This window comes from Lynx rufus, unplaced genomic scaffold (assembly GCF_022079265.1).
Source record: "Lynx rufus isolate CCGP_SWC_20201006 ecotype Redwood Valley unplaced genomic scaffold, mLynRuf1.p SCAF_4, whole genome shotgun sequence".
Lineage (NCBI taxonomy): Eukaryota > Metazoa > Chordata > Mammalia > Carnivora > Felidae > Lynx > Lynx rufus.
The window spans coordinates 126,272,641-126,298,624 of record NW_025814856.1 but is presented as its reverse complement, the minus strand read 5'-3'; the positions used below and the strand labels follow the sequence as shown (position 1 = coordinate 126,298,624).

The window sequence follows — 25,984 nt, the reverse complement described above, 5'->3', positions numbered from 1 at the left end:
ATTGTTCGAACAAGGCCTAGACCAAGTTTCATCTCCTATCTGCAAACTCGTCCATCATGTCAGCCATGGTCTTCTCTCCTTAGAGCTCCTTCAGTACTTACACTCTGGATCACATACTTTCCTGCATAACCATACTTTGTTCTAGCCTACCCTGCCTCTCTGACCAAGCTGCAAGCCCTTTGGGGATGGAGACTTAGTATCTGAATTTTTAATGTCTCTAATGTCTATTGAGGCACTAGGGACATAGTGAGCCCTCAGTGCCAGAGACTGCAGCTTGGAGAAACACGGACCTCTGCACTGGAGTGGCTCCTGGTGATGCACTATAACTAGGACTAATAATGCACTCCAGGCCTTTCTCAGGAACACCCATTTGAGCATGAACAGTTTAAATTACAAGGTCAGCTACCAGAGAGACGGAAGATAAAACTTAAAAAGCAATAAAGTAGCAATTTACATTTGTTCTCACCAGAGACTAACGGAATACATTATAACACAGTGACAAGTTAATGTTGGAGCTTTGCTGGAAGTTGAATGTTACACAGATCTACTTTGTGGCACCCATTTTAAATTTTTGGGAAGTGTTCTGGGATTTGCAGTTTCTTCTCTTGACAGGAGCTACTACTGAGAAATCTAGAACTTGCCAGAATCTAGAACTTGCCCCCAAGACACTTCTCCAATAAAGGGATCAAGTGACCTAGTCCAAGGAAATGAGAAATAGATGCCACAGTCAAGATTCTCCTTTTGCTTCATTCTGTGGGCAGGAGTGCGAGTGGGAGGAAATGCAAGAAATTTGGAAGTTTTAATGTTTTTATTTATTTATTTTTATTTTTGAGAGAGAGTGAGAGTGAGTACAAGTAGGGGTGGGGCAGAGAGAGAGAGAGAGAAGGAGAGAGAGAGAGAGAGAGAGAGAGAGAGAGAGAGAATCTGAAGCAGGCTCCAAGTCTGGAACTGTCAGCACAGAGCCCAACTTGGGGCTTGAACCCACGATCCGTGAGATACGATCTGAGCCGAAGTTGGACGCTCAGCCAACTGAGCCACCTAGACACCCGAAATTTGAAAGTGTTAAATGGGGTCTTTAAAATGCCAGTGTAGAGCGCCTGGGTGGCGCAGTCGGTTAAGCGTCCGACTTCAGCCAGGTCACGATCTCGCGGTCCGTGAGTTCGAGCCCCGCGTCAGGCTCTGGGCTGATGGCTCAGAGCCTGGAGCCTGTTTCTGATTCTGTGTCTCCCTCTCTCTCTGCCCCTCCCCCGTTCATGCTCTGTCTCTCTCTGTCCCAAAAAGAAATAAATGTTGGAAAAAAATAAATAAATAAAATGCCAGTGTAGAGAAACAAGGAAATTGGTTCCTAACATAGTCTTCTCTTGACCAAATTTTGCTTTTCATCACCCATTTAACAATGTTTCCTTGGTTGCTTAATGTAGCTAAGCTTTATTTTGGCGCATTTACTTGCCTTCCTTTATTATTTTATGCTCACTTCCCCTCTTTAACCTCCTCTCTCTGTGCCCAAAGTTAAAAAAAAATTTTTTTAATTAAAAGTTCTTATTTCAAACGTCCAAAGCGTAGCTTTTAGTGAGGGAAAGGATTGGGTTTGCACCCTGGGGACCAAACCCAATGAGTGGTTGTTCTGTTGGGTTTCTGTGTCTGTAATCTGTCTGCCTTGGCCCAGTATTTCTACAATGTCACATAAGGAAGTACCTTCCTGGTGCATCTGTAACTCTTGAAAAGCACATTAAAGGTGGCTACTAACTATAATGCTTAATCCATATTCATTATAATCTTGAATTGATTCATTGGATCATCTGTGCACAACACAGTTTTTAAAATGCAGCTTTCAGTTGTCTTTTTTTTTTTTTTTTTTTTTTTTAAACATCCACCACTGTGTGGCAGGCACTGGCCTAAAGATACAGATATGAATAAAATGCATTGCCAGCTCTTGTGAATGTCACAGCGATAAATGCACAATGAAATCTGGCATGTAACCTTCCATGACTGTTCTAGTTTCTGTTCCACCACCCATCTCGTGTGAAATATGCTTCTCGGGGTGGGGGGAGGTTGGGATGGGGGGGAAGAGGGTCAAGAGGAGATGCCTATTATTTTATCCAGGCTTAATGACCCACCCATGGGCATCATTTGTAAAGCATGTGTGTGAAGCAGGAAAACTCAGGGGAGGTCAACTTCTCAGATAGTTGAGAAGCTTGAATCCCACCCAGTGTAGGACTGGTCCAGAGAGCATACAGCTGTCCTTGTTTTTGTGTGCTCTTCTCCCCTGCATCTTCATACCCATTGGAGACTGTCGGCCTTAGGCTCTGGGAGGACAGAGGACCTGCCATCCTCCTTACATACTGGCCACTGATTTGAACATTTTTTGAGAAATTACTCTGATGGAAGTAAGTTATATACATTGTATTTAATTTTTACAAACCTGAAGGGTAGATATTTTTTATCACTCCCATTTTAGGGATGAGGAAACCAAAACTGAAGAAGGTCTAGTAAATTGGCCAAGGTCACAGGGCTGGCACACGTCAGAGCAAAGGCTGGTACCTGGGCCTAAACTCACCATGTTTTTTGCCCAATACTCCATACTGCCCCTTGCTGGGATTCTTTACTTGGTCTCCAAACAAAGAAGAGCTCTCATCAGCACTGGTGGAGTTTATAAAAACCTACTAGGTGTGTCTTAAATATAGGTGTCTCTCTTTCGATTAAAAAAACTTCCATAGCCAGGTTCTGGGTTAGGCTCTGTGGGACAATATGAAATTGAATAGAAAAGATTGTCCTCTAGAAAGTTGAGACTGTGGGAGAGGGCTGCAACAAGGTGACTTTCAAGTGCACTACAGAACACAAGGTTTTGAATTATCATTTGATTATGTCATTTCCTGCATTCATTTACTCATTCATTCATTCATTCATTCAACAAGTATTTTCTCTGGTGAAATGGTACCAGTTAAAGGGATACAGTTCCTGAATCCAGCCTCCCATGTATAGGAGGAGACAGACAAGCAATCCAGTAGTTGAAATACTGAACCTCGTATTCCATGTGTTTTTCCAATCATTTAAACAAAAATCGGTCAATGAATTATTTGTATTACCTTTAACAGACATTGAGTTAGGTCCCTCTTTCTTTTCTTTCTTTTCTCTTTTCTTTTCTTTCTTTCTTTCTTTCTTTCTTTCTTTCTTTCTTTCTTTCTTTCTTTCATTTTTGAGAGAGTGCAAGGGAAGGGCAGAGAGAGGGGAGATTCGTTTATTTTTGAGAGAGTGCAAGGGAAGGGCAGAGAGAGGGGAGATTCGTTTATTTTTGAGAGAGTGCAAGGGAAGGGCAGAGAGAGGGGAGACAGAGGATCCAATGCAGGCTCTGCGCTGACAGCAGGGAGCCCAATGTGGGCCTTGAACTCACCAAACTCACCAACCATAAGATCATGACCTCAGCTGAAGTCAGATGCTCAATCAACTGAGCCACCCAGGCCCCCTGAGTTAGGTTTCTTTTAATCTAATCGGTAATGATTTAAAAATTAATCCAAGAGGGCAACACTGGATCCATCTGACACATTGTTTTAGAATTCAAGCATTCCCTGCTATCCTTTTGTTTTTTGAAAACTAGTGCCTAAAAATAGTTGTTCCCTGCGCCAATAAAAACAACAGCTGAAAATCCTAATTCACAAAATATAGAGTATGAGGGATTATCAATTAGCATGACGTTTTTTTCCCCTTACAAAAGAATTCATTGTCTCTTAAAGAGGCCTAACAGTGAATGTATGCATGTATTAACTTCCCTAATAAAGACATCGCTCAGTGGAGAAACTTCACGGTGAGGATCCATAGTCTCATGAAGCTTCTGTAATTACAATAGAGATAAATGATATATGATTTACATGACTTACAAATGATATGATACGATTTACAAAATTGGGACTTAAGGACAACTTTTTGGAACAAGCCCACTGGACACCGCGAGGAAGGGGACCTGCCAGTTAACCATACAGCTGTAGAGCTTTGTGCACAGAATTCAGGAGAGCGGTGGGGTGGAGGAGGAGGGATAACTGGGTTTTGCTTCGTTTTAATTCCTTTACTCCCGCATTCCGCTGCTACGTGAAAGAAAATACGTTCTTGACTAAAGTTTTGTCTTTTATCAGCAAATAAAGTTTCTCTAAGTCACAAGGTTGCAGCACTTGAAACTAACAGAACATACTTGTTGATAATCCTTCCTTCTCGGGCCGTTCAATTTCGTCACCTTCCAGCCTGGGCTCCCCCCCCTGGTTTTCAGTTTACGGTTGTAACGTCAGGCACACACTTGTGCCTCGACGCTTATCACTCCCCCTGAGATACTCTGCTGCCATTTTAAGTCGAGTTGCACCGTTGGTCGCATCGGCGGAGGGAGGTGCACTGGGCAGCATTCCCAGATGCGAAGCCACACACTGTGGAGTCAGTGTGAAACCGCAGCTTGACTTTTATCCCCTCGCTTTCCAGCGGCGGGGCCACCGCGCCTGCGGAGCGCGTGCACAGCGCCCCCCTCGGTCGTTCCCGAGCGCTCCTCCCCCACCCAGCCCACCCCCGCGACCAGCCGCCTGGGCCACGCGGGCTTCTTTGGGCTCCACGCGCACCCTTAATCGGGACCGAAACTTCGCCAGAGGCTCCCGCCCCGAAAAGGCCCTTCCTTCTTCCCAACCACTCCCAGAGGGAGGGACGGCTGCTCCCGGAAAGAGAGCACCACCCTCGCCCCAACAGAGCCCGACGCGGGCCACCAGCAGGGCGAGGGTCCCGGGGCCGCGGCGGGGTCGGCTCCCCTTCCGCGCCGGAAGTCCGCGCGTGCGCGCTGGCCGGCCGGGAGCGCGCGTCCGGCGCGGAGAGGCGGAGGGGCGGCGGGGGCGGGGCCGCGGCCGCTCACAGGGTGTCCCCGCCCCCGCCCCCCGGCGTTCCGCGGTCGCCGTGACAACCGGAGCGGCGGCAACGGCGGCAGGAGCGCGAGTCCGGCGCCGCCTCCCGGCCGCACCGCCAAAGCAAGCAGCCGCCGCCCGGCCTTGCTGCTCTCCCCGCCTCCCGGCCCGCGGGGAGGGAACGGCCCGCCCTCCGCCCGCCTGCCCGCCGGAGAGTGAGCGGCGCCCGTGCCGCCCCGCCAGCCCGCCGTTCCCCGGCCGCCGTTCGGGCGCGCGCAGCGAGCGGGAGCGACTATGCCAAGATGGTCCTGCAGGCGCGGAACAAGCACCGGGAGGCGGCCCCCAAGCCGCCCCAGCCGCCCCGCGCCTCTCAGTCGCCGCTGAGGGGGGCGCCGGACGCCGGCGCCGGGGAGCCCGGGCCCGAGCGCGCGCCCCGGTCCCCCGGGCGCAAGGGCGCCGCGGGCAGGAAGGGGCCCCGCGCCGAGCCCGCCGCGCCGCCCGCCGGAGGCGGGCTCGGGGGGCGCCTGGCGGCCGGGCTGCGTGGGGCGCTGGGCCTGCGGCGCGCGGGGCGCGGCCGGACCTGGACCACGCTCCTGCTAGGTGAGCAGCCCCAAAGCGCGGGCGCCGCCGGGACGCGGAACTTTGAGGCGCGGGCCCCTCTCCCCCTCCCCTGTATTCCCCTCCCACTTCCGCGCCGCGGAGCCCCGCCGCCCTGTCCCCGTCAGTTTGCAGCCTTCTCCGACTTTTCCTGGGACGTCCTCACCTCCTCCTCCCCTCCCCCTCCTCCTTGCTCAGCCTTCCTCGCTCCCTTCCAGTCCGCACTCTGTCTCCGTTTAAAAAAAAAAAAAAAAAAAAATGGCCCCGAGATCAACAGCTGCCCGGCCTGGCTGCGAACTGACAGGTCTGCGCTAACGAGACTTGGGCGCTGCTGATTGGCGCGGACCGGCCGCCTTCCCGTTATCTCGGCCCCTGCCCGGAGGATGGTTTGCTTTGGGTTGGAAGCGATTCCGTGCTGCTCAAAGTAGAAGCTCATTCTCTATCCTAGAAAGTTGCTAAACTTATAATTGAAATTTAGAGTGCTTTTTTTCTTCTTGGCCGCAGACACCGCCGGTGGCACTTTGTGATTCCCCGCAGCACGTCACTTTCCAGGTTGTGTTGTGTTTTGGGCACTGGAGCCTTAATCCTCTCTGCTGACCTGGGAACGTTTGGTGTGGAGGGCTCCCCTCCGTTCCCGCTACCATGCACCAAATGGGTGATATGCAGCGATGTGCTGAACAAATAAAGTTCAAACAGTCACAGGTTGTGGACAGACTTCAGGTTTTCTTTGTTTCCTGATTGACATTCTGATAAGGCAAATTATTAGCAGTTTGGATAATGGGCCTAATTTTTCCAAACCAGTGCTTGGAAAATGGGAAATGCTGTAACACCGCCTTTCCTATATAATACATTAATGGATTTTGGCTACTGCATTATTTAACTGTTGGTGATTTATTCTTTGTTATCCTTTCAAATTCCCTTAGTGACCCAAAAGATTTGGATTTCAATATAGGTGAAGGAATAGGACACAACAGTCAGCTTCCCCTGAGATAACATCCACCACCAGAAGAAGCCACTCAATCATAAAACACCAGAGTCATCACTGTGTGTGTGTGTGTGAGTGTGTGTGTGTGTGTGTTTGTGTGTGTGTTTTAATGGTCTCAGGTTGATATTGTTATTAGAGTACTTTTATATATTGTAGATTCAAGCCTCAAAAAAATCAGTATTTTCAGTATATTCCTCCCCTTTTTAGTAGGGAGCTTGAAAAAAACCTTGCCAGTATGCAGGTTAGATAAGTTCACCTTGGGGAGGCAGCATGGTACAATGGATGAGAACAGGCTCCAAATCCTGTTCAGAGTGGTTAAGTTTGGTTTAAGTTTCAAGTTATTTCCTTTGTGAGCCCTTCCTTCTCTGTGACATGGGATTATCACCTGCCCTACTTACTCTGAGGAGTAGAACTAAAAGGGGTGGCTAATATGTGGGAAGGCACTTTGTGTCTAAAGCCTTTAACAAGTTTTAGTTGCTATTATAAAAGCACATGCATAATACTGACTTGAGATCTGGTGACAGAATGAAGTTGCATTTTTGTCGAATGGCTAGTATAAACATAAACCACTTTGTAGTGAAATATGGAATGACACCACTTCTTTTTCAGAGGTTACAGTAACAACCATAGAATAATATCTTGCCATTTTCTTTTCTTGTTATTGCATTTACTTTGAATCTCCTTTTATTGGATACCTTATATTTGGATTTCGTGAGCATTATATTTAATGTTTCTACCTAAATACAGTTTTGTATTAATAGAGCAGTGTGGCACTTTACCTGACTTACCCCTTTGGGCGTTGAAAAGAGGTACAGTGAAGGAGCTGTCCCTTATTTTTGGGTGTACTGGTCATCAGATGTATGGAGGTTGGATGATTTTCTGTCCCTGCTAACCACTTAAAAGAGGCCACGGGACAGCCTGAGAGGTGATTCTGGAGAATGGGATGTAGGTTGTTTGGTTCTTCCTCTGGCCCTGTTCCTTTGGATCCTGCAAGAAGGAGCAGAGTTTAGACATTTTTGAAAGCCTCCTCATTCCCTTCCTTCTTGCCCTTCACAGAATGAGTGAGAATTTGAGCTGACACTGTACAGTATGGGATTTTGCTATGACAAAAATGGTTCATTTATGTTTTGGGAAGAAATTTTACAACTTGAACCTCCCTGATAGAAGCATACATTTTTAAAAGTTAGAAACTGACTGGAGATTCTCAGTTCTGTTTCTTGCATCTCCTCCATATATACTAAGCACTGATGGACTCACTATGTACCATGGGGGCCCTTTCCACTGTTGGGCAGTGGTAATCACCGTTGCAAACATCTATTCAACAAACATGTGTTTTTCTTTTTCTTTTTTGGATATCATTTACTATTTATTTAGTGGTAACAGTCATAAAAAGAAATATTTTTCAAATGTGTGTTTTTAGAAGTATCAGTCCAGTACCTCCCTATATCAGCCAGGGGCAACAGTGGTATAGTAAGAAGAACCATGATGGTGTTTCTCCATCTTTTTTGACCATAACCCACAGTAGGCAATACAATTTACATTAAACTTGCTCACACTTCTGAAAGTGCAACCCAGTACGTTTATGCACATTTCTGTCTGTTATTCTGTTTAGGTTTGTCAGTGTCCTGGCAGGAAACAGATTTAATAAACGGACTGTTTTCAAAAGTGAACAGTTTTGTGGAACCCACAGAGGGCATCGAAACACCGAGGCTGTCAGCAGTGAGAAAGTGCTACCATGTCTGGGCCTGATGGGGGAAGGGGAGCTTCATCAGGAGCTGAACCCAAGGAGAGCTGTGATGTGGGAGCAGGATCTCCCCCCAAGAGGAGTGACCCCATACTCTTCTCCAACCTTCTACTTTCCCCACTCATGCCTCTCACTGGCTGACCAACTGGAACCCCTCGGGCAAGGGACCCAACTGAATCATTCTGTAGGGCTGGGAACTAGGCAGAGAAGGGAGGAGAATGGATTTAGATAGGCAAATGAAGTCTGACCAGCAAATATGTGCATATGCTTTAAAACAAGTGTCATGTTAACAATCTTCTGTAATATACTGAATACTCTGATTTTCTATTCTGTCCCTTTTAAAACAATGCCATTTTATAAACTGTTGAGTTTTATGGTCTAGTGTATAACACTAGAAAAACCTACAGTGAAAACATTGCCTTAGAAGAACTGTTTTCTGATTTTTTTACCTATTTCAAACTAGTTGGGTACCTGAGCAAAGCACTTAGCTTCTCTGAGCCTCAGTTTGTAAGCACATGTAAAAATGGGAAGCCTGGACTAGACTGGTGGCTCTCAATCTTAGCAATACTGGACTAGAGTCATCTGGAAGCTTCAAGAAATCCTAATAGCCAAGCCACACATCTGACCAATTAAATCAAAATCTGGGGATGGGGTGAGGTGGAGGAAAATGTCAGTAATTTTTAAGTCCGATGTCTTGCCTCTCCGTAGAAGCAGCTTGTCTAGCATCACGGGGCTGTTATTCCTACATGGCAGCGATCCCCTAGTACTAAGTGGTTCTCACCTCCCCTCTTTTAGGCGGGGACACACAGTTCAATTTGCCCACGTTTCTCCTAGTCTATTGTTTTCTCAAAACTGGGGCTGTGAGTTGCCATTCATCAACTGATATGGCTGTTATTTTAATTAGAGTTGAGAGAAGAGTGATGTGTTTCTTGTACCCATGTGTATTATCAGAAGAGGGAAGAAAAAAGCATAGTTGGAGAGGGCTGTGTGTTTCAAGGAGAAATGGAAGGGGTGCTATCCTTTGTGGAAGTGAATATACATGTTAAACATGCAAATAGAGCATGCCTGTGGTGAAAGACTGCAAGGTAAGATGCCATTTACAAAACATAATAAATTTGTAACCTGAATATGGAAGAGAAAGATACTGAAAACTACTTTTTTCCCCCTTTCATCTGTCCTGCTTGGTTCGTTAACATACCTGCCTGGTTCCTAGGATCAGTGGCAACCGCACCCTTGCTGAAAGCTGGTTCTGTGTTGGCAAGGCCTCTCAACCACAACGTGATGACATGTTGGGTTGGATAATTCTTTGCTGGGGGGTGGGGAGGGGCTGCTGTCCTGTGCATGGTGGGATGTTCAGCAGCATCCCTGGCCTCTACCTATTCGACGTCAGTAGCACGTCCCCCGTTGTGACAACCAAAATGTCTCCATATATTGGCAAATGTCCTTTGGGAAGCAAAACTGCTTTTGTTCTCCACAATTTATGGGAGTGTGAAAGCCCATATAATAGGAAAGAAATATGGCTTTTTAGGGGCAGAAGGGGTAAGAAAGTGGGTGGAGGCAGAAGATTGAGGCTAGGTGTTAGCCACAGGACTGGGTAGGAGGCAGTGTGGTGTGTTTGAAATAGCACAGGCATCTCAATACTGACCTGCATTTGAGTCTTGTTTCTACACTTAAAAGTTATAGATCCCTAAATATCTCTGACTCTTGCTTGCTTCATCTTTAAAATGGGGATTATATGAGGTGCCTGGGTGGCTTTGTCAGTTAAGCATCCAACTTCGGCTCAGGTCATGATCTCACAGTTCATGGGTTCCAGCCCTGTGTTGGGCTCCACACTGTCAGTGGGATTCTCTCTCTCTCTGCCCCTCCCCAACTCATGCTTTTTCAAAATGAATAAACTTTAAAATAAAACATAAATAAAATGAGGATAAATGCCCCACACGGTTATGGTAAAGAATAAATAATATCTGTAACAGCAGCTCTATTCACATTTACCAATTACTGAATGCCTACTACAGCTGATGCTAGCTTTGGGGGATAAGAGGGAGGAAAAGACAAGCTGTATGTAGCCCCTGTCTCCAAGGAACTCCATTCTAAAAGGGCCGGGAACAAATAAGAATAATAGTACATTGTAGTAAGTCCAGTGGAGGAAAGAAAAAGGGCTAAGATAGAAAAAACAGGAGAGACCCACTTTAGGGTCAGAAAAATTTGGGGGGAGTTGGCCTTAGAGGCAAGACCTGCGGGTGAGAAGATGCATACTGTCCGGAGAAGAAGGGGCATTGTGGATATGGCACACGACATGTGCTGAGGTAGGCCAGAGCTTAGCCTGTTCAACATGAGAAGGCCACAAACCAGAGCTCCTTAAGGAGTTGGGGTTTTATTCCTAGCATGACGGGAAGCCACTGAGGAGTATTAAACAGGAGAGTAACGTGACTTAAATTTTATTTTGGGAAATCTACACTTGGGAAAATGGGCTGTGGAGCACAAGGGCAGAGCTGGGAGCAGTCAGTGGGGAGGCTCTGGCAGGACTCCGGCAAGAGAGTTGTTGGTCATGATGAAGGGGATAGATTTGAGATCTGCTTTGGAGAGAGAAATGGGAGGGTTTGGGCTTGGATTGAGGAATTGGGAAGGGCTTGGATTGAAGGAATTGGTTTGGGCTTGGATTGAGGAAAAGGGAAGGGCTAGGAATAATTTCTCAGTTTTGGCTGCTGTAACTGGGTATCTAGGGTGCATTCACTGAGATCGTGAAGACTAGGGGCATGGTGAGGGGCTGGGTTCGAGGGAAAAGATTGGAATTCTATCCTGGACGTGTTTCCGTTGCAATATTTGTGAGATGTCCGAGTAGAAATGTCAAGCAGGTAGTGGGACATAAGAGAAGATGTCAGAATGGAAACAAAATAGGACATCACCAGCAAATGGGTGTTAATTCCCAAATTAATGGGAATTAATAATAACACCTTTTACTGAAATGGGGTTTACTCTGTGCCAGACATAGTTCTAAGTGCTTTAGATAAACTCATTTATCTTAGACTCAATTCACTGCTAACTCAGGCCTGGCCATGACACTGTGATTGCCATACCTGTTTTATCAGACAGGGGATCTGAGGCACACAGCTGTTAAATAACTTGCCCAAGACCATCTCTAGAATGTGGAAGGCTCAGGATTTGAATCCAGGCAATGTGGCTTCAGAGTTCGAGCTCTTAACTGCTCTGCTGTATTTCATCTTCTCCAGGGTGAGTATAGCAAAAGAAGAAATGAAGCCCCAGGACTCTGTTCAGAGAAATGGCAACATTTAATGCTCAATTAAGTGTTAGCTTTCTTGTTTCTTCCTTCAGGGGAAATAAAGCAGAGAGGGATCATGTGTGGAGGTACGGGGACAGGAAGTGGAAAGAGAGCATATTAGGGTGGCATAAAGGATGAGAAAAGCTGAGGAGCTGTGAGGCACAGGGACCACTGGCCATCTTGGTGGGATGGCTGTCAAGCAAACGCTTAGACACAACTGAGCATCAGCTCTAAGGATGTGTTAATACATAGATGTTGGACCAGTACATTTCCTTAGAAAGCCAGTGAATAAGATGGGAATTTGGGATTTAAAGGGTTTCTTCAATGTTTAAAACCAGTTTTTTTTTTTAATTTTTTTTTCAACATTTTTTATTTATTTTTGGGACAGAGAGAGACAGAGCATGAATGGGGGAGGGGCAGAGAGAGAGGGAGACACAGAATCGGAAACAGGCTCCAGGCTCCGAGCCATCAGCCCAGAGCCTGACGCGGGGCTCGAACTCACGGACCACGAGATCGTGACCTGGCTGAAGTCGGACGCTTAACCGACTGCGCCACCCAGGCGCCCCAGTTTTTTCTTTCTGAAATAGACTCTGGTTAACTCTAAACAACAGTCATAATCACTTAAACATATTTTTTTATTAAAATACACAATTGGAGGGGTTCTGAGTATGTTATATTTGTGTGTGCTCAAATTAACAAATGTGATGAGTTTAGATTGTGTAAGTATAAGGAGACATTACCAATATGTGATTGATTCTTGGCCCATAGTATGGCACCATTACTGAAAGCAGATAAAATTTTATTATACACATATGCATATTTGCATGTTGATAAATTTGAACTGTGGCCATTTTTATAAGTTTTATATGCTTAGCCTGTTAGGCTGTATTAATGTGTCTTAAAATTTATGTTAATGAGATACTTACATTATCATAGAGACCTATAAGCCTGTGTGCATGTTTCTAAGCAGGCCAGCTTTAGGCTGCGTACTTTGTATGTTTAGTTCTAAATTCTTGTGTCGTTAGTTTATCTTTTGCCATCGGATTGTACTTTACCCAAACCATCGGAACATTACTCTTCCAGGAAGGAGTCTGCTAGTTTTCTTTAGTTACCATTCTAATGAGTATTTGTCCTCAGAGTTAGTAAAAATTACATCTATTTCTAGGTCAGGACCTTTATGCTGCTGTTTAATTCTGTAAAAGGCAGTTTCATAGGAAAGATCAATTCTTCATGGATGATCTTTCACAATTCAAGAATCATTGAATAGGAATAAATTTAAAAGTGGAAGTATTGATTTGTAGAGTACATAAATCTACAAGTTTGTAACTTTTCTCTTTTTTGTTTTCATACTACTTTTTATTTTCTCAGCATTGTCCTTTTTCCTCCCTGAATACATTTAAATTAACAGCTCACACTCATATCTTCACGTTTGTCTGGCATATTCCTTCATGTTTGACTTCCTTTCCGGAGTAACCGATTGTCAGGTATGTTTTTCACTACTGTCACTACACATGATCAACGCTTGGACAGCATTTTGTAATTTTAACTTCTTGCAGCAAATGTTAACATAATAACCTAGTCACCAAAATCACGGGAGTTCAGTGTGATTCATTGTACTAACTAAGGATGGGGTGATTTTATCTTCTAGTTTACGGTAGTACCAACTATATCTTAAACAAAGTTTATAAATTACTTGGCCAATTACTTTGACAAATTTTTAACTTGAGATTGTTGTAATTCAGAAGAGTGAGGCTTTAGTCATTATTTTTATACAGCTCAACTCAAATTTGCCCAAAATGCTGTTGCTCTGCGTTGAATTTGTCTATTAGTTCCTAACAGTAATCACTAGTTTTTTGTAATGCAGCTTTTCAGTGCTGCTATTGTCAAATCTCAGAATCTTTTCTCCACATTAAAAAAATTTTTTTTAATGTTTTATTTATTTTTGAGAGGGAGAGACAGTACAAGTGGGGGAGGGAGAGAGAGAGAGAGAGAGAGAGAGAGACAGACAGACAGACCGACAGACAGAATCCTAAGCAGGCTTCAGGCTCTGACCTTCCAGCACAGAGCCTGATGTGGAGCTCAAACTCGTGAACAGTGAGATCATGACCTGAGTCAAAGTCAGATGCTTACCTGACTGAACCACCCAGGCGCCCCTCTCCACATTTTAATAATCATCATAAAGTACTTATATAACTGGCACAGTGCTACTGTTTTCCACCACATTTAAAGGGTTTTTTTTAATAAGACCTCATTTCTCATTCTTTTGTCCTCTTTGATCTCCATGGAAATATCATAAGAAATCCAGACTGAAAGGTTGGTTACTGGAATTTTACATGCGAAGAAAGTAAAGTAGGCCAGGTGAATGGCCTGACATCATTAGTGAGTTCACAGGGGGAAGTTTGAGATTGAAGTTAAGGTCTCTTGGTTTGTTAAGCACATCTGTCAAATTGTAGGTTTCAGATCTATAGTTTAAGGCAGCTGTCAAAGATACATTAATGGGAAAATGACCTGATAACTCTTTTGGCAAGAACACTCCTTTGCTGGCTTCTGCTTATCTGGGGGAGTCACTCTCTTCTATCCTTATGGTCAACTTGTTAGTTTCCATTTTGTTTGTGCTTAACTATTTTTGAAGATGATTAAATTGTGGGTTATTTTTTATTGTGTTGGTTGGGTGTTTGGCATTAGTATAAAAACAGAGTAGTAATCAGTGGTATCGTGGTTTTCTTAACCATTTAAAGAATAAAGTACACTTTGTGATATCCAAGGGCAGTTTGCAGTTTGGGGGATGGAATCTATAATCTAAAGATTGGAATGGCTTATTGATTAATAAACTTGCTAAAATCTTTTGCTTCGTGTGATGGGTCTGGGTTTATATTGTGCACGTGTGGGTTTTCTTTCCCCCTCTAATGAAGAGATGCAGCATCTACACTTTTCACATTAGGTTTACTAAAGTTTTAACAGTTTTTCTACGATTGCTCAGAAACATTAAATGGGCCAGCATATTATTTTGGGTCTGTATTTATTTAGCTACCTAAAACACTGAAATGCCTTTTTTCAATAAGGAGAAAGTTACTTTATGAAAATGATTAATGTAGGTAACTGTTTGAGTTAGAAATATTTGTATTCATATTATCTGAGAATAAGATTTTTAAAGGAAGTTAGAATTGATTGCTTTAAAAGCCCATATGCTGGGTAATTGTTCTATTAAGTATTCCCTACTTTAATATATGTATATATGTAAATATTTAAAGACGTGAACATTTATTTTGTATATTTCTCTGTTTAGAATAGCCTAATTATATTCTCTTTGAGGATGGTGATATATATTTTCTGTGCTCTGTTTTCATATATTCACCTTAAAATAAGCCTTTGTCCTTGATTTTTGTATTATTTCTAAAGCATCTCCTCCCACATTTGAATGCATTCTTTTGGTTAAATGTGCTTATTAAACATTTTCATGCCTGAGCTTCCAGTCACAAGGACATCAGTGGCCAGAGTCCCAAAATCCAGGCTTTTCCTCCAGGCCTTGGTGCATCCCAGTCATGTGACCTTGCACCTCATGGGAAAATAAGAACCATATTTGACTCATAAGGACTCCTGGTTCTTTTCCCTTAATGTGTGAAAGTGTTTTGTAATCTGCAACTGATAAACAGATGTTAGACATTGTCATTGTAATTGAGAGCCTCCTAATTTTTTCCTGTTGTAATGTACTGTTTTGCTCAATGCCAAATATATGCAGGAGATTCAAATGATCTAAAGTCAGCCTTGCAGCCATCATCACATAGATCACTGAATTCTAGATCTTACTGGTAGTGTCTTCAAATCATGCCTGAATTTTAAAGGGGTCCTGGTTCTTAAGACTGAGTATCTCTATTAATACATTGAGTGCATTCCTTTTTTTCTCCATTCAGAGAAGAAAACAATAAAAGGACCAAACCTACAAAGACTTTTAGTTTGGGGAGCAGGAAGATGAAAACAAAAACAGAAAATAACCAGGGAAGCAACTTGGAGAATGTGAAGTCCGATGTATTAGTGGTAATTGTTGTGGCTATCTGAGGTCATTAAGTGTGAGGAATAGAGATAACCAAGTAAAAACCACTTATTAACATCTGGGAAAAATGAGACTTAGACTAAATAACTTATAAGTCATATAAAATCCAGGGACTCTTTCTTTTTAGGAGTGACGTTCTTGCCAAGAGAGGTTAAAAAAAAGGATTTTATTTTCAATTTTAGTTCTTTCCCTTCCTTAATCATTGTTTTCTGCTATCAGGATTTTGACAGTTTTTCTATCAGAGTATCATTTGAATTAACATTTGCCTTTTCCTAATAAAAATTGCTAAAAGTGTAGATTTCCAAGCCCCCCAAGTGAGAGAGATTGAATTAGGGTCTTTGAGAATGTAATCTTAACATGCCCCTCCTAGGTTAATGTTTTCAATCCTAGTTGCGTATTAGAATCACCCCCAGTGCCAAACCTAGCACATTCAAACCTCCCAGGTGACTCCACTGTGCTGTCAGTGTTGACACATTGTCCTTAAAAGTGTTTACAAGCCATTTGAGGGGTCTTGTTAAAATGTAGATTTGGAGCCCAGGATTCCGGGATGGGACCTGAGAGTCTGCATTTCTAGGGAGCTCTCAGGTGATACAATTACTGCTGGAGGGCACTTGGAATACAGAGAACCATTTCTCAGGTTACATTTTGTGGACAACTACCTACACTCTGTTCCAGTCATTTTTGTGCCAGTGATAATTAGCCTTGACTGTACATCAGAATCCCTTGTGAATTAAAAAAAAAAAAAAATCCCTAGAGTTTCAGATTTAGGGGTTCTGGATTAATACTCAAGTATCTCCAGTTTTATTTAGTGCCAGGGATGATTCTAATGCAATCCCAGGGTTTAGACCACTGTGACTTCATATTACTGTATTAGGATAGATTCTCTGAAACTTTCTTTTCTTTAGTGGCTCAGTGCTTTCCAACCTTTTTCATGTCATGGCACACGTAGGAAATGATAATATTTGTGTGGCATGGGGTGGGTGAGTGCTCTCTTCAAAACCTGGAGGTTGGGGCGCCTGGGTGGCGCAGTCGGTTAAGCGTCCGACTTCAGCCAGGTCACGATCTCGCGGTCCGTGAGTTCAAGCCCCGCGTCGGGCTCTGGGCTGATGGCTCAGAGCCTGGAGCCTGTTTCCGATCCTGTGTCTCCCTCTCTCTCTGCCCCTCCCCCGTTCATGCTCTGTCTCTCTCTGTCCCAAAAATAAATAAACGTTGAAAAAAAAAAAAAAAAACAAACCTGGAGGTTACTGGCCCCCAGGACTCTGGTGCTGCCATCCTTAGCACTCCAGGCCCCATTGGCTGAGAAGCTTTGCCAAACTCCTTTCCTGGTGTTCAGTGGAGCTCTGAGAGCCTGACACACTATACGTATAGTGAGTGGGCCCTCAGTGAATATTGTCTTGTTTTTGCCATTATAATTTGTGTTCTGTACTATGTATCAGTGATGGAACTTCTTTTTCATGTTCGAGCCCAGTCCACCTACAGCTTTACTGTAGCTGTCTTCTTTTCTGGCTGTCCACCAGAAATCCCTACCTAAGTTGTACTCATGTCCTGAGCCCTGTCCCTCCCTCCCACCCCCCTTTGATAGACCTTGCCCTGAGAAAGTCATTACTGATCTGCCTTCTCAGATTTTTTTTACAGTTTATAGACTTTGTGCCCTTTGCTTGAGTGCCTAATGTGTTCTCTCATTATATTGCGTGTGTACCTAAATCATATCTCTCAAATATTTTATTTTTGATGTTGGATAATGTTTCTTTAAAAATTTTTTTTAATGTCTTTATTTTGAGAGAGAGACAGAGTGCGAGCAGGGAGAGGGGCAGAGAGAGAGGGAGACATAGAATCTGAAGCAGGCTCGAGGCTCTGAGCTGTCAGCACAGAGCCTGACATGGGGGCTCGAACTCACAGACTAAGATCATGACCTGAGCTGAAGTCAGATGCTTAACCCACTGAGCCACCCAGGTGCCCCTGATGTTAGATAATATTTCTTTAGTGTTGTTGATTTCTAGGAAAATGTGCATCTAGTGGGCATTTAGATACTTGTTGACTTTAAAGCACTTATAATTCTCAAAAATCTAGGTGCTAGAAAGAAGGCAGGAGCTGAGCTTATGGTATAACAACTGTTTTCTCTTTCTTAAACTGGATCCTACAAAATGTCTTTTCACTTGTTACTTGATTACACAGAAACTGGCCTCTGTTTCATTATAGGTACTATAGACTGAAAATATGATTTCTTCCAATATATTAATTTTATTATAATATATGGGCCTTCATGTAATGGGAACCCTTTGAACAGTTTGGAATGCTTAGATATTGTCTTTAGGTATTTAGGTTTTTATTTAATGGGGTGCATTCTTTAATTTCTCTTACATGGTGATTGTCATTTAACAGTTCAACCCAGTGAGGTGCCAGGCGTCATGCTAGGACATGTAGATATTAAGAGGAATTAAACACAAGCTCAGCTTCAAGGCCTTTCCATTCTAGCAGAGGAAACTGGCGTGTGCATGACTAGCTATTTAGGTGCTGTAATAAAGGTATTTTAGCTAGGATGGCAGGATCAGCTTCACAAAATGCCACATTTGAATTCCTGTGATTTGAAGGATAAAGTAGGAGTTTACAGACAGAAGCAAAAGCATAGCATCATGAAACACTTGGTATTTTAGGGGACTGTTGCCCAGTGCAGCGCGCATGAAAGGCATGTGGTGGGAATCAAGTGAAAACAGACCGGAGTGTGGGCTCCATGGTTTGAGGCTTCGGGAGTTATGAGACTTTTCAGACAAGGGGATGAGATGCTTAAACCTGTACATTTCGAAATTGACTTCATTCTCCAGGATGGATTGTTGATGTGGAACAAGGAGACAGACTATTTACTGGTGGCTTTACCTTCTGGAAAGAAACTTAAACTCTGAACAGACCCTTGAGAACAATAAGAAATGATTAGTAAGGATTGAGTATAGAACTTGTCAAGGTTGATTTGGAAACCTTGTCCAATAGATTTAAGGGGAGCATCCTTAACCTTTTTTTATGTCATTTGTCACTTGAGGGTTAGGGAGGCTAAAACTCTTTAGAATGCTTTAAGTATGGATTAACCTCAATTTAGGAATAAATTGTATTAAATTTTGCAAGTCATTATGGTCTTAGAATACATTTTTCCATATAAATATTGTTACAAGATGAGGTCAGCAAATGCCCACAAATGGGAGAGGAGGCAGCTCCTTCCCAGTGCGAAGAAAGGGAGGTTTGGAATTAGAACCCCTGGCTCCAGGTGATTCTTGCCATTTATCAGCTATGTGCCTTTGGGGGAAATGACCTCTTGAAGGCCTAGTTTTTCATTTGTAAAATAGGAATAAATACTCCCACTGCTGTGTGAGAATCAAATGAGACAGTTTGTGAAGGTAGCTCTGAGTTTTAAGTCAAATGCTAGTTACGTAGTACACATGTAAGGGACAATGTAACGTGGATGGGATAATATATTCAGGATCAGAAATATCTGTTGGCTGCAGGAGAGCCTCCTGCAGGTTAGCACAGGAGAGCAAAGGCAGAGGCAGCCCACCTTGGCTTCATGGTTCTTGCTCTCACACCTTGAGGAGGTGGAAAAGGAAAGGAAAGGACTGTGCATTAGAGTGCAAAAGACTCAGCTGAGTATCTTAAAGATGCAGATCACAAGGCTCTACTTCGCAGCAATCCAGATGGGGGTTGGTGGGTGTATTCATAAAGGGGTTCTGGACTTCTGAGTCATCTGCTGGGGTGAGGCAACTTGGGGGAAGGGAAGAGGCTGGGAGAGGAGGTGAGGGCCGGCAGGGGCCGGGTGCCGGGCAGAGAGGGATTAGGGTTTAGGAGCCATTGAGGGAGGATTGAGCTGAACCTATGGAAGAGCCCCTTCTCCCATTTCTTTTTCCTTTCCTCCTGCCCTCCCTGCTGCTGCTGACCACTGTGGGCCAGGCATTGGGATGGGGACAGGGGATGTCCCCTCCCTGTTTTCCCAAGACACTGGACTTGCTGGTGTGGAGCAATCCAGAGGAAAAGAACAAAGGCCACCTTGGGGAGCTGTGGCTAGAAGGAGGGGGGTCAAAGGGAACTGAGCTGGGGTGGACTTCTGGGACCTCGCCTGCTCACCTGGGGGCACTCGTCCTCCCCTGCTACCTGCTGCTGGGCTGCGGGTGAGAGGGGAACTAAAAGCTTAGGCACCTGACTGGTTGTAGAGGGAGGCTGGTGGGTGTGTCAAATTTGCACTAAGTAAGTGGGGACTCAATTTTTGGAAAAAAAAATCTATTACTTACATACAAGTGTATGTGTGTGTATCCATCAATCAGAGTACATTCAACCTTATTATGTGGACATGATTTAGATGATTTCGTTTCCCCTTTAATTATATCAAGTTGTACCCATTAATTCAGCAAACATTTCATTTGAGCTGTGTGCTCCAGTATGTGGTCAGCTTCCTGTAAGTATTGTGGTATAAACCTCAGTAAAACATCATTTCTGCCCTCAGGGAGTTACATTCTAGTTTGTTTAAACAAGATTCTAATAACAGGAGAAGAACAATTTTCAGTGGCTAGGCCTCTCAAATCCCATGAAACTGAAAATTGATATAATGTGACATATAATCTGGTACAGAATTTCTTTAATCAGAAAGTGGAAGGAGTGTCCAATTTAGCTTCAGAGTGTTGGTAATTTAAGTGCTTCCAGCAAAACGTAAGAGCCTTTCAGAATTCTCATAGGATTGCAATCTTTTGAATTAGATTACAAAGCAAACCTTTCCTTGAACACTTTTCTTCTTATGGAATCGGCTTGGATTTTTGAAAGTTCGGGTTTTTTTCAATGTTCCGATTAAAAGAAAAAAAAACATGCTAAATTCACCACAGTACCTTAGAATGACAAAAAAAAAAAATAGCATGTGTATTAAAATGGAAAAAAAGGGATTATCAATTTTGTGACACTCCCAAAAGACTATATAGACAGGGTTGATGATCACTGGACTAAATTTAGAGAAAATCATTTATAATCTTTTCTGTAGGCAAGAATGTAAGAAAAGCTCTTTAGGGGTGCCTTCAGAAGTTTTTGTCATTTTATGTCTTTCTGCTTAAATTATATGCTCACAAGGCAGTATCTGCCTTACTGAGGCTTTCATTTTCAAATGAAAAAAAATGTATATATATAAATATATGTATACACACATAGCTTATTTCAATTTTGAATAAATTAAATCATAACTCTACATTTTTATGTAAAAATTAGTTTCTGTAAAGTATGCTGCATATATCAATAGATAAATTGCAACTTTCCACCCCTTTTATCTTAAGGAAAAAAAAAAAAGAAAGAAAGAAGGGAGCAAGATAATTTAAGGTAAGGAAGCCCCGGCTTTTGTCTTACCCTTGCCCCCGCAGTCCTCCTCAAGAGGCCAGGCAGTGTATGGCTTTCACGTTAAAGTTCTTGTCTTCAACTTCCCTTTCTCTGTTTACTTGCTTTGTTTCCTTGGTCAAGTTCCTCCAGTTCTCTGAGCCTCAGTTTCTCACTATATAGTGGGGAAATACTGGTGTCTACCCCATGGGATAGTTGTGGGGATCTACTGGGTTGGTTTAGGTAAAGCACTTCAAAAGTACCTGGCATGTAATAAGAATGAAAATGTCAGCTGCTTTATTATTATTACTACTAAATTGAAAGGAGCAAAGGAATTGAAAACACTGGGCATATTATGAATCGACCCTGGGGGCTATGAAAGAGCTCCATTCAAATGCCCCAAATTCCAAGAACAGTTTAGTGCTTCAGGGATTGAATTAGAGGAAGGCACCAAAGGCCACTTGGTACCTTCCTTCCTTCCTTCCGTTCTTCTCCTGAAGAATTGTGGTATTCTGAGGAAGTAGAGAGGTGATTGCCTTGAGAAATCCTATTTATCACTCCAGAGTCCTGAAGGTTAGAGGCTAATTTAAAAGCAGATGTGTAATGCACTGCCACTGAAGTCAGTAGAAGGCAGGATGCCCTCTTTTACCAGAATTACTTAGTATTGTTCTAGAAGTCTATTATTATTGTCAAGTGGGAAGAAGATACTAACAGCAAAATTATAAAATACGAGCAAAATTATTAAAAAAATTTTTTTTAATGTTCATTTATTTTTGAGAGAGAGCACAAGTGGGGAGGGGCAGAGAGAAAGGGAGACACAGAATCTGAAGCAGACTCCAGGCTCTGAGCTGTCAGCACAGAGCTGGAAGTGGGAAGTGGGGCTCAAATCCACGAACCATGAGATCATGACCCAAATGGAAGTCAGACGCTTAATGGACTGAGCCACCCAGGTGCCCCGCAAAATTATTATTTTTAAATAATATTGTTCAAAATAGAGAATTGAATATAAACAAAAAAAAGGTAATAAAATTAATAATTTAGTATGAGTCAAAAATAAATACATGGCAAAATAATTACACTTCAAAAATAAGTACATTAACAATATTCAGTAAAGTGTAATAAAAAAGATTTCGTGGATATTAGCAGAAAAATGTTACGCTCACAAAGGAGACTTAAGAAATATGAATTAACTATGTAACTACTATATTAATTCTACCGATAGGATTTTTGTCAAGGGCAATTGAAAAGCAAGTTGAATAATTGAAGGTATGTACTATGTTTATGGGTATATACATATGGATTCATGTCATCACCGTGTAGCTTCTTTCCAAATTAATTTATAAATGAAACTCCAATTACAATCTCAAAGGGATTCCCAAAGTAGAAGGGTGTGAGGTGTTCCATACATTAAAGATGGCATTTACATTCAGTGAGAGAACGATTTATTCAGAACATGATAGTTAGATTATTGAGAAAATAAAGCCCAAATCGTGTTATGTATGGTGAGGTGAAGTCTTTGAAGGCAGAAACCAAAAAAGAAATGGATGGTAGATTTGTCAACAAGAAAAAATCAAAATTTTGAAAGATCCAAGTAATATATATAACAAATGTCAAATGACAAACCTAGTTAAATATTTGCAGTTTTAGTGACCCAGAAGGAGTAATCTTTTATAACCATTACTATCTCCTAGGTAACATGCATTTTTTAATATTTAAAAATGTAAATACTTGTTTAAGAAAAAGGCAATAAGATCTAGACTGTTTGGTTTTCATTTCTAAGAGTATTTCATAGTTCAGTTCCTTAGTAGTTATTTAATAAGAAGTAGTTATTTAATAAAAAGCCTGCAATAGGGTGAATCTTGTGGCATAAGAAAATTGGTATGGTTTGGATTCATCTTAATATGTTTTTTGTACTTGGACAGAAAGCAACTATTGATTCTCCTATGAGACTGATTTTATTATTAGCTTATTTTCTCTCCCTTACCTTTTCTTTCTTCCTTCTGCCCTGATGAGAGAAAAAACAGAAACAAAAAACCTCTAAAGGCCTGAGATATAAGGGAAGTTATTTTAGGTTTTTTTCTAAGTCAGCATGACTGTACATAAACTTGGTTTAAAACAAACGCCTGATTTATGGCCCACCACTCCTACATTATACACCTGCTTTGTAAATGAGTAGCCTAAGGAAAACCATCTTGTCTTTAAGATATCGATCATTGCTCTTACTTGCATTCCTTGACATTAAACTTATGTTTGCTGCCTGTATGCTAATCTGTAATCTTTTGAGCTTTTACAAGATGTAAAAAAGTATATAACCTTGTAAAAACTGTTTACTCTCTGAAGCACTTCTCTGTGAAGAGCATGTTTCTTGGGCATCTGTCCTAACTTGGGCTCCCGTAAAACTCTCTTATTTTAGAGATTCTAAAATGTTTGCTTGTTTTGTGTCAACAGCCCTCCCTCTTCCTTCCTTCTTTACTATATTTCATGATAAATTTGTTTAAAAAATAGTAAAATTTATCATAAAAATCCAGATATTGCAGCAATATACAATAAGTGATAGTTTCTTATTTTATTCATCCTCAGTCCGGCGCCCGAGGTCACCATATGTCTTTATTCTTGAATTATTTCTTACTGTTGTTTCTATTCCTCTGGCAGTTCTGTTTGTGGAAGTTTCCATGTGAGGGTTCCTTGGATAGTTTTTGGCAAATAAAGGGCCCGCATTTTGTTGAGTGAGTGAATGAATGAAATTTATAGATACATGCCTAATTCTTTTGTAATCCAGGCTGTTGGATTTTAAGCATAGCCCTGGGGTTTCTTCCAAAGAGTCTCTCTTCTTTCCCCAATCGCTAAGAATCCAACATTTTATATCCCAAATTTTACCATGCTTATTTTTGCAATGCTTTTCTATAAGGTGAACATGTTTCTTTATGCTAACATAGTAATTTAAATTTCTTTTTTCTTCCAGCTGCCTTTGCAGCAGTGTTGCACTGGTAAGATTGTTTTCTTCTCATGTATTTTATGCAGATCATTACAATTTACCAAAGCTATTTCCCATATATATAAAGAAAAAAATTTCAGTATGATAAGGATGTATATATATATATATTAATTACTACAGGCAACACAATAGCTTGAAAAAGTAGTTTAATTGATAAATCGAGGTCAGAATAATGTAATTTTTTAATAAAAAAAAAAGAGATCCATTATTGAAGAGGTTATATTTGAGGCTCTATTTCACTTAACGTTAATATAGTGTTCATGTTGAGAGGAAGATTAATTTTTTTAATCTTCTGGATAGAGTGAAATATGAATTTCATTAATCAGATATTTCTGAAATGGGAACCCAATGACATTTATAGTTCATTTATAGTTTTATTGTACGTAGTTTAAAATATTGTTATTCTGGTTCATTCTAATTTTAAAATCTAATTTGAATGTGTTTTCTAATAGAAATTTTAGTAGAAATGTTAAGACATACAGAGTGGAAAAACAAATGTGGACACCGTTATCTTTGACTTTCATTACAAAATTATGTGCAAATTTCTAGATTCTTTTATGTTTGCTCTTGGTTTCTTTTCAAAATAATACTTAGCATAAGTTCAACACTGCTGCTCTGTTAACTCTTTTGTTTTTGCAGGAGCCATATAACACACCTCTTTGAAAATGATCGCCACTTTTCTCACCTCTCAACGTTGGAAAGGGAGATGGCTTTTCGCACTGAAATGGTTAGTTTTCATGTGGTATTTTAGGAATCTAAAAACTTGAAGCTTTTTATCAGGGAAATTTTCAAAGATGTTCCAAAGTAGAAAGAGCAGACACCTCCCATGCCCCATCCTGTGGCTTCAACACCTGGAGACACAGCCATCTTTCTTTCATTCCCTCACCTCCACACAGCCATCTCTTTTTAAAGGAAGCCTCAGACATCGTATCATTTCATCTGTAAATACTTTCGTATGTATCTCAAAAGAGGAATTTTTTGTTACCCACAATACTTCTGGCGCACTTGAAAATGATAAACAGCAATTGCTTAATACTATCAAATGTCAATCAGTGTTTAAGTGACCTACTGGCTTTTTTTTTTTTTTTCCTTTTTACAGTTGGTGTGTTGGTAGGCTTGAATTAGGATTCAGACAATGTCTACACATTGCGCTTAGTTGAGGTATCTCTTGTCTTTTAATCTATAAATTCCACTTCTGATTTTTGTTGTTCTGCTCTTTATTTGTTGTAGAATCCAGGTTATTTATCTTACAGAATTACCCACAGTAATTCATGTCATTTATTATGTTCCACTGCCCCAAGTTTCCTGAATAATTGAGAGAGACCTGATAACTGAAGATTCAGTGGTGTTCTTTTTGTCTGGTTTTTTTTTTGTTTGTTTGTTTCGGTAGGAATATTTCATAAGCGGGTGTACATCTGCTGTATCATACAAAGAGGCACACCATATCTGGTTGTCTCAGTTTCTGTGATGCCAAGATTGATCAGTGGGTTTAGATATTGTCATGTTGATCCTTCCATTATAGCCTAGCCATCAGCCTAGATCAGTTAATTCATTAAGATTACCAAATGTTGATGATCTATTCTAATTATTTGTTTCCTGCATTTGTTGACTGTAATTCTTCTATAAAGAAGAATTTTCCCATAATATTTATTTATTTATTATTTAATTATATATTCTCTGGTGTACGCTTTGTACAGGTAAGACAAATAAATGCTTGAGTTTTTCCTTTTATTTACTACTTTCTAGAAAAATTAGTTGGTTTCCTAGCATTTTCTTCTGGTAACTGATGGAGTTCCATCTTTTGGAATAAATCATTATGAACTGATGAATTATGTTTTGTAAACTTGTAAAACTGTCTTTAACTAATGAGAGTCCTTGCATTGACTTTGTGTCCCTCTGATGTGACCTTGCTAATCTTCTATAGCTTTCATACTTTCTGGTACTATTAGGTGTATCCTTTCCAGACCTGGAGTCATCCAGTTTTCCAAGGAGCCCCAATTCCTTTCAGTAGCAAGTGGTAGTTAGAGACCACAGTTTTGGTGCTAGAGGTGTTTATTGCTATTACAGTTGACCTTTGAACAACAAGGGGGTTAGAGGTCCTGACCCCCGTGCAGTCAAACATCCACGTATAAC

At 41.6% G+C, this 25,984-nt stretch overlaps 1 protein-coding gene and 1 long non-coding RNA gene across 8 annotated transcripts in view; both read left to right on the top strand.

Annotated features, from left to right (window-relative positions):
- Window positions 1-25,984, top strand: part of DPY19L1 (dpy-19 like C-mannosyltransferase 1) — a 105,947-nt gene that overhangs the window by 3,526 nt on the left and 76,437 nt on the right. For 3 of the 7 annotated variants that reach the window (XM_047095223.1, XM_047095222.1, XM_047095220.1), the window contains exons 1-4: window positions 20,815-20,862; window positions 22,079-22,122; window positions 23,819-23,843; window positions 24,491-24,578. In XM_047095223.1, coding sequence (XP_046951179.1) covers window positions 24,558-24,578 — 21 coding nt within the window. In that variant the 5' untranslated portion in view covers window positions 20,815-20,862; window positions 22,079-22,122; window positions 23,819-23,843; window positions 24,491-24,557. Of the gene's footprint in view, window positions 1-4,962; window positions 5,469-20,801; window positions 20,863-22,078; window positions 22,123-23,818; window positions 23,844-24,490; window positions 24,579-25,984 lie in introns of those variants that run through there. The other 4 variants (XM_047095224.1, XM_047095225.1, XM_047095226.1 and 1 more) reach the window with 3 other exon arrangements.
- LOC124523403 (uncharacterized) lies at window positions 12,841-15,510 on the top strand. The gene is made up of 2 exons (XR_006964990.1): window positions 12,841-12,958; window positions 15,386-15,510. It is a non-coding gene; the product is annotated as an uncharacterized LOC124523403 (long non-coding RNA).